The sequence below is a fragment of the Oncorhynchus mykiss genome, chromosome 4 (assembly GCF_057628025.1).
Source record: "Oncorhynchus mykiss isolate SJ-2025 chromosome 4, ASM5762802v1, whole genome shotgun sequence".
Classification (NCBI taxonomy): Eukaryota; Metazoa; Chordata; class Actinopteri; order Salmoniformes; family Salmonidae; genus Oncorhynchus; species Oncorhynchus mykiss.
In genome coordinates, this window is record NC_143025.1 from 44,386,766 (window position 1) to 44,395,660 (window position 8,895).

The following is an 8,895-nucleotide window of genomic DNA, read 5'->3' on the forward strand; positions in this document are numbered from 1 at the left end:
ATATAACCCCAGATACATACAGTAAATAGAGTCTGATCGTCATGGACAATATCTTTGCATATGGACAATATTGACTGAGGCACCGGTTTAAAGAAAACACCAAAATGTGTAAACCACTCTGTGTCTGTATTCTAGAACAAGTCCAACCCCCACAGTGAGAGTAATCTGCCCCAGATGTGTACCAGTGGCAGCAGGGTGGGGGGAGTAGGTGGGGGAGGGGAACAGGGAGGAAGCTGGCAGGATGACAGTGCCCTCCACGGGAAGCACCTGCCCCCCTCCCCTCGTAGACAGCCTAGCAAGAGCAGCCTCAAGAAGCCAAAGCAAAACCCCTTGACAGCCTCTCCACCAGCCACAGCTGCAGTCCCAGCCAAGGACAACAAGGTCCCCAATCTCCTGTCCAAGATCCAGGCCCTTCAGACCAAGACCCAGCCCCTTCATGCCAAGCCCCCAATCTGTCTCTCTATGCCCCGTCCAGAGGAGCCTTCGCTCCCAACACCTCCATCACCACACCTGGGAGACCAAAACCCCTCTTCCAGCTGCTCTCCTGCACCAACCCGTGCATCCACACACAATCCTCCACCGGCAACACACACCTCTCCACACACCTCAACGCTGACCCGTGTTAGAGCCTCCACAGACCCCCAGCCTGAGTCTGAGACCAAACCTCAGACCACATCCAGCATCCTGCGGGGGAATGTGCTGTCCAAGGAGACGGTGAGGCAGGACCAGGTCCTCCGGAGGCAGGGCAGTCAGGACAAAGAGAGGCAGGGTGTGAAGGCCGGGCAGCCCTCTGTGCTGATCCCCTGGGAGAGAGGGAGGCCAGAGGAGGGGGGGCAGGGAGAGGACCAGGGCCTAGGGCTGGGGTTGGGGAAGGAACAGGGCAGGGTCTCTGGGGCAGAGGTCCAGGAGAAAGGCCTTCTAGAGGAAATAGAGTCTATGTGTCATCTCAGCTCAGCCTTCCAGACCAGCCTACAGCTGTCCCAGGTCCAGTGCCACACCAACAACACACATAATAATACCCACGCCAACAGCCACAGCAAAGCCACCGACAAGTCCTGAGACGGACAGGGACAGGGAAAGGGGTACTTGAGGTAGAAGTTGCCCTTAAGAATCAGACTGCCCTCCCCAAATCCTAACCTTAACCACTGAGTGGAAAAGGTTTACGAAAAGATCAGTGTGTTTAAACAGAGAACAAATTCATTTTTCCTTCGATCTGAAAGTATTGTAAAAACACAAAGTAAACCCCCATGACCTTGGTAACTCTTCCACTGTACAGTCTCCTAACACAATGCCTTAAATCAGGGATGGGCAACCGCGGGATGCCTTTTGTAGGTCTGAGGACCAATTTCACCAAAAATATACAACTTTTTTTTAGGAACTCAGTCGGGGTTTCAACTTGCTGTTAAGAGTTAGAATAATAGAGTACACAAGGTGCAATTTCAACATTTAATTGTGCATCAGTAGTCACTCAATTAGCCCATGTCGGCTACATTTTTAAAAAATTGGTCAGTTAGTCTAGTGGCCAGCTACCTAAACTTGTAGTAAGCATGGTCGAATTATATATTAAAAACTGTTAACATTTGCCTCCACCCTCTATGGCAAAATGTGTGTAATTACAGGAAATTAGCTGTAAAATGTCTAATTATTCTCTCTGCCCCATGGCAGAATGAATAGAATTGCATGAAATTAGTTACAAAATTGCTAAATCTTCTCTCTACCCCTGGCAAAATGTGTAGAATTTCAGCAAACTTGCTTTAAAACGGCAACATTTTCTCCACGCCCTATGGCAAAATCTGCAGATTTGCTGTTAATTAATTTTAAAACTTAAAATTGGTGGGGTGTCCAGCCCCTCATGATGAGTTTTTTTTTGTGGCCCCCACCCCTATCAAAGTTGCCCATCCCTGCCTAAAACTGAGGTGTGCTTTGCATTTGGTACTGCTCAGTCTTAAAATGCACTCAAGAGAGAAGCTCTATTTAGTTTGATTTCAGAGGCTTATCTATTTAGAGATGTATTTTTCTCAAGTGTTTGTTTCTCAGGATACTCCTGTCTGTTAGGAAAGAAAGGCGAAAAGGACTTGTGTAAATGCAGCGGATATGAATGAATAGACAAGCCCGTCCATGGCACCTATCGCACCTATCGTCCCTTTGTCGGTCTCTCTCTCTCTCCATCTCTTTCCCTCTCTCGCTTTCTGTCTTCCATCTCGCCACTCCTTCCCACTCGTGCTCGCTCTCCTCCATTCACCCTTCCATCTCCCACAATCTCTGTCTATCCTCCTACCCTCACACACTCTCCTCCTTTCTCTGAGGATTTACCCCAGTGTTTTACCCAAAAGGCTCAGACTCTTCTGTTTCCATCTACGCGGGCTGGCACCCGCGTCTCAATGGGCTATGGGTAGTTTTCAGCCTTCGTTTACATATAACAATGGCTAACTGGGAACTTGGAACGCCTTGTCACAAAGCAACAGTCTTGATGATGCAGACGTTGTTGATTCTGCTCCCCCCCCAAGTCTTTAGTGTCACACTCCCGATGGAAATAATATCACTAGAGCTTACACTGACAGCCCACTGGTATGGGGGTATGTCATTGGTAAAACACCCATGAGTGCTTTAGGAGGAGTGTGACTTCACCACTTGAAATCTCTGCTATGTGCACACACCAAACGAAATGCGCTGTCCCATACTCTGATGCTACCGCACGGTGTTTGACTGGAAGGCTTGAGATGATTGTAGAATAGTAATAAAGCAATACGGCTCTCCTCTGAGAATGTGGACGGACGGCCAAAGAGATTTTCACAAGAATCTCCCATGGAGAGAATGCAAGCCCTTCTGGGTAATGTCCAGAGATGGTGGCCACTCACTATCGTACCGCTATGGTACATACAGACGAAGGAAAGTATTTTCCAGTGCTTGTTTGTGGTTATGTTGATGATGAGTGTAGCCTGTTTACGCTAGTGATTTGTGTGGCATGCCGTTGAGTGTGACGGTTTAGCGGTAACTCTTGCCCCCCTGTCTTGAGCGTCGGGCTGTGGTGACGATGAGATCGTAAAGCGAGTTCTCCGTGGGTCTGGGAAGACCTCACTTCAGCTATTCATTTGGATTTGAAAGGGCCCTGTGTACAATTTATGTTCGCCTATTCTATGTTTCAATGTTGCTATTTATTTGGGCAGCTTTGAAGTTGGAGCACTGTCTATGTACTATGCAAACAAAACTTATTTCAAGTTTCCAAATTCAGAATAGAATTTGAGGTTACCACTATAAAGATCAGGTAATTGATCATCATATTTGTGAATCCATAGATCCTCTGGTCTATTCTGAGTACCACTTAGTATGCTCAACACAAGTCATTAGGGAGAAATCGAGTGGCTTTAAAGAGTCGTCCCCTCAACATTTCAATTGATATCTGTATATGCAAAAGAGACCAAGGACCACTGGTCCAGTCAGTAGGGAGGCACTGAGAATAAGCCACTTCCTTAAAGATGGAATCCGAATTGGGGGGGGGGGGGAAACAGCGTCGCGCACGTGCAATGATGTCCGAGGAGAAAAAAACTGTGTTTGCTGTTTACAGTAACTTATTTGTTGTTGAAATATTGCAAACGGACATGGTTGTTTTCACCATTAAGGATTCCAGCTTTAAATGCATGTTGGTCAGTTCTTTCACCTATGAGATCCACTAGTAAATGCTTAATTTCTGTTTAATTCTTTCTATTTCTGTTTTAAAATGTTGTAATGAGGCTTTACTGTATGTGTTCTTTTTTTCCCATCTGTGCTGATATTTCAATGGTCTTTCATACTGAACTCACTATGGAGAAGGATCTTGTTATGCTTTGTTGTAGGTAGTTATATTTTAAGATTTATTATAGATGAAAGATTGTATTTTTTGTGTTTTAAGTATATTTTACAAGGAGAATATATAACTGGTATAATATAATATATTGTAAATGATTCGTAGAACAAACAAGATTTGAATGTTGTTATATAATTTTTGGGGGAGGGGGAAATATTTTGTATAATTCTAAAATGTGTTAACTCAAACCATTTGCCATCCAGCCACTCACGTATCATGTTACAGCATTTCTGATTCCTGAGATAGATGACCGAAACGGCATACCTATGAATTTAACTTTTTTTCAGTTTGTGTTGTGCATGTACAGTAGAATATCCTATTATTCCATTCCCCTGGTTCAAAATATCTGTGTGTATTGGCCATGTTCTGCTGATCTTATTTGGTTGTTAAATGTGTTTTAAAGTTAATCAGCTCAAGAGTTAACAACAAACAAAAAAAGGTAGTGTCAGGTGTTGTCCAGTATCCACACTTTGTTTAGCCAACTTGAAATACTTTATTAGTAGTTATTTCATCTACTACACAACTACTGTATTAACTGCGATGGATTGGGATGTTTTACTTGAGCAAATGTCTTACTAACACTTGCAATAGTCAACTAGGAATCCTTTGAGGCTGAGTATCTGTGTACTGAAAAGCTGGTTCTTTTTATGACTGAATGTCTGTTTTACCGTCTCAAAGCTTACTGACTGACGCAGAAGAAAATAGGACGAAAGCGAACCTCTTCTATTCTCTTTTCTAAATGCTGCGATTGCATTTCCCCTTTTTCCTAATCCTCATGTGATATGAAAGATCAAAACCCCACTGGTTGTCAGGAACTAACAGAGGCATATCACCTGTCTCTTTAACCTTTCTTTCACTGCAGTGACAACACTGAGACTGTTGACACAGTGTTCATGTTCATTCATTCACCTTTCCCACTGGTCCCTCGACATGGTACTGTAGTTATTTGAATATGCCGAATGCAACCTACTGAAGTCTCATGCGTGCACACTTAATTGCATGTTCTCAATGCCGAGAAAAACTGTTGTCTTAAATAACGTATAGGTCAATCTAATGTGCTATCGATGGAATGGTACAACTGTATGCACTGTGAACTTAAAAATAAATTATATTCATGTTAATGCAACATTGTCCTTTTTTTTCTTAAATTCTATCTCTAAAATAAATAAAAAATTCAAACACATACAAAAGGGCAGTGCAATTATACTCTCCTTTTAATGAATAAAGTCTATTCTTCACCTCAAAATCAGACATTTAGAAGCTGTAGACATGCATATAAACTACATATGTATGCCTCTATTGTATGCTGGGAGTAGGAGGGATTATCAGATCTGGAGGTGTCAATCTGCTGACTTCTCTCTGATGCCCTCCTCTACTCCTTGAGGTTCCTCAACAGGGTGCGCATCGCCATTGGCATCAACCACTATATCGCAGTCACTACAGAGTCTTCAGTGGCTGCGGTGGCCACTGGGCAGTGCTCCTTGGGCTCCATCTGCAGGACACAATGGAGCTCCTAAAGCTTTGACTTCAAGGTGTGGTGGTCCGATAACAATTTCTGGTGTTTGTCTATGAGCGAGCGGTGATAAGAACAGAGCTTTCTGTGCTCCCTCTCCAGTGTGCTTTGGCACTATACTCTGGTGCTGCACTTTGAGTGTCTCCATAAAGGCCTTGGTGTGGTAGCTCAGGGTGAGACACGTTGATGTCTGTGTGGAGGAGGCATTCACGTGCAAAAGCTTCCTGACCATCACTTTGGTCTCCTTGGCCATCCGGTTAGAGTGGCTTTATTGAGCTGCCAGGAGGGCACTCGGGTCACTATTGGACTCTGTCCTTCTCCATGTACAGAACAAATGTAAAATTAAAATAAGAGACTTGTCACCTACCTCAGCCTGTTCCACCTACCTGGCTGTGGGAAGACGAGGCAACAGATGCAGCCTGACTCTGAATCTTCTCTGAGATCAAGGAGTAAGACCGAAGTCTTCTCTATAGGAATCCTGGGGAAGCAACATTACATGAAACAGAGGTATCTAGATTTAGTATGGTCCACTATATGAGCAGCAACTTTACCCACTACTGTACATCAAGATTAGATACCGATTTCAACCTCACCAGTTTGAGAAACAAATCACTCAGACTCAGAAAAGAGTCAATGGTGGCAATTATTATCTCCTACCTCAGCCTCTTCCTCCTCGTTCCTGCTATGAGCAGAGGAAGCGGTCTTGCCAGTGGATCTCCTCAGAAACGGAGGAGTCAGCCTGGATCTCCTCGGAAACGGAGGAGTCGGACTGGATCTCCTCGGAAACGGAGGAGTCGGACTGGATCTCCTCGGCAATGGAGGAGTCGGACTGGATCTCCTCGGCAATAGGGGCATCGGACTTGCCCTCGATGTTCCCGGCAATCGAGGAGTCGCACTGGTCCTTTATCTCCTCAGCAATGGACTCAAACACCTCTCCCTCACAAAAGTCCTGGGGGCAACAGCATCACATGAAACAGAGGTATGTAATGTTAGCATGGGGGCTCTAGGCCACCTTTACCCACTACTGTAAATTCAGTAGATAAAACCTCCCCAGTTTAGTGTGGGATAACTGAATAGTCTTGTGGGTGTAGTCACTTCCCTTAGCCTGGTTCTCTTCTGCTCTCTGAATATAACCAGCATGGGGACAGGATAGGAGCAGGATAGGAAGACAGAGTAGCCTGTTTTTTTTGTTTGTTGTTTTTTTACATTTGTAAGGACATTTACACACACTTATCCTATTCTATTTGTGACCTCAGTTGAGAAAGCACTGAGTTGCATATTTGAAAAGTCTGAAATGTCCTAAACACTTTACCTTCACCAAGGGATAGATCATCCACCAGCGAGTAACAGGCCTTTCGATAATCTGGACAGGTTGAACTCCGTTGATAGCAACTCTAATATCAAGGTTCATAATCTGACAAGAGAAGGCAATTCAGTTGCATATTAGGAAAGTAAAAAAACTCAAACACTTTACCATCCTCAAGTGAGAGATCATCTAGCAGTGTGTAACAGGCTGGAGTTATTGTGGCCTGTGCATAATCTGAAACAGAACGAACTCAAAGCATATATTTTTTAGACAATATCTAATATTTCTACATTGTTTTTGAATGATACAAAATAATACCTGCCGTTAAAAACACAATCTGGTACCAAGTTTAAGTTAAAGCTAACACTACTATCGGGCTTGTTGCACAGGGTGTCATAGCCGCTAGAATATCCCTTTGTCATCAAAATGTGACATTATAGACGGTACAGTTTATCCTCCCTCCCTCCTCCGCTTTCCCCGCCAGTTATAAGGATATAGGCTGCAGGCCTGCTGCATTGGGCTAGATTACAGTTAGGCCTTTATTTGCTGATATGGCATTTTCCTAATGTAACCAGCCTGGTAAGGATTTTGATTTGATTTATTAGGATCCCCATTGGCCGACGCCAATGGCGACAGCTAGTCTTACTGGCGTCCGACACATAACGAAAAATACATTACAGACAAAAACCTTTACGATTCACACACACACTACTTGCTAATGTTTTTAAATGTATGTGCACATATCAGTTACTCACACTGTACATGTCAGTACATACAACAAGAAGGTCACATGGGGGAGAGGCGTGAGGTGTTGCTTTATTTGGACTATTGTTGAGGATCTATGCTGCAATAAGGCATGAGGAGGTGCGGTATATGGCCAATATACCACGGCTAAGGGCTGTTCTTGTCACGCCCTGATCTGTTTCACCTGTCTTTGTGATTGTCTCCACCCACCTCCTCTACGGCCTATTTATTGGCTTACCTCCCTAATCTTACTACATTTGCACACACTGTACATAGACTTGTTTTATATTGTGTTATTGACTGTACGTTTGTTTATCCCATGTGTGTGTTGTTTTTGTTGGACTGCTTTGCTTTTATCTTGGCCAGGTCGCAGTTGTAAATAAGAACTTGTTCTCAACTGGCCTACCTGGTGAAATAAATCAAATAAAAAAAAGAAACCTCCAGGTGTCACCCGTTTTCCCCATTAGTCCCTGGGTATTTATTCCTGTGTTCCCTGTTTGTCTGTTGCCAGTTCGTCTTGTCTTGTCAAGTCAACCAGTGTGTTTTTCCGTGCTCCTGCTTTTTCTTATCTATCTCTTGCTCGTCCTCCCGATTTTGACCCTTGCCTGCCTTGACTCTGAACCCGCCTGCCTGACCATACTGCCTGCCCTGACCTCGAGCCTGCCTGCCACTCTGTATCTCCTGGACTCTGACCTTGTTTATGATATTTTGCCTGTCCACGACCATTCTCTTGCCTGCACCTTGAATTATAATAAATATCAGAGACTCAAACCATCTGCCTCCCGTGTCTACATTTAGGTCTCGCCCTGTGCCCTTATAGTTGTTATGCACGACACATAGCGGAGTGCCTGGATAGCCGTGGAATATTGGCCATATACCACAAACCCCGAGGTGCCTTATTGCTATTATAAATTGGTTACCAACGTAATTAGAGCAGTAAAAATGTAAGTTTTGTCATACCCATGGTATACGGTCTGATATACCACACCTGTCAGCCAATCAGCATTCAGGGATCAAACCACCCAGTTTATCATTAATGATAAGTAGGCCGAAAGGATTTTCAGTAAGGGAGAGGTCGAAATGTACACAATAGTTACCCTGAGGAAAATGGAGGGTCATGCTTTTTAAATTTCAGCCAGGAGAGGGTTTATTATTTTTGTCATATTGCTCAAGGTTTGATAATTAGCTGCTTGTTATAGTATCTCATGTGTGCCTGATGATGCCCCTCATCCCTGATTTTCTTGTTGTACTCACAATATCAAGTGTGCCTAGTGTGGTCTCAATACCTTAACCATTGAGAGTTAATGCCTGAACCATAGCCTATGGATCATATACTGTTCCGAGCCACTGCCTGTTCACCCCACTATCATCCAGAAGGCGAGGTCAGTACAGGTGCATCAAAGCTGGGACTGAGAGACTGAAAAACAGCTTCTATCTCAGGGCCATCACACTGTTAAACAGCAATCACTAGCACATAAGAGGCTGCTG

At 44.1% G+C, this 8,895-nt stretch overlaps 1 protein-coding gene across 26 annotated transcripts in view; it reads left to right on the forward strand.

The window, feature by feature from the left end:
- Positions 1 to 4,970, forward strand: part of dennd1b (DENN domain containing 1B) — a 175,933-nt gene extending 170,963 nt beyond the window's left edge. For all 26 annotated transcript variants that reach the window (XM_036969293.2, XM_036969294.2, XM_036969296.2 and 23 more), the window contains one exon: positions 136 to 4,970. In XM_036969293.2, coding sequence (XP_036825188.1) covers positions 136 to 1,059 — 924 coding nt within the window. In that variant the 3' untranslated portion in view covers positions 1,060 to 4,970. The remainder of the gene's footprint in view (positions 1 to 135) is intronic.
- Positions 4,971 to 8,895: the final 3,925 nt, after the last annotated feature.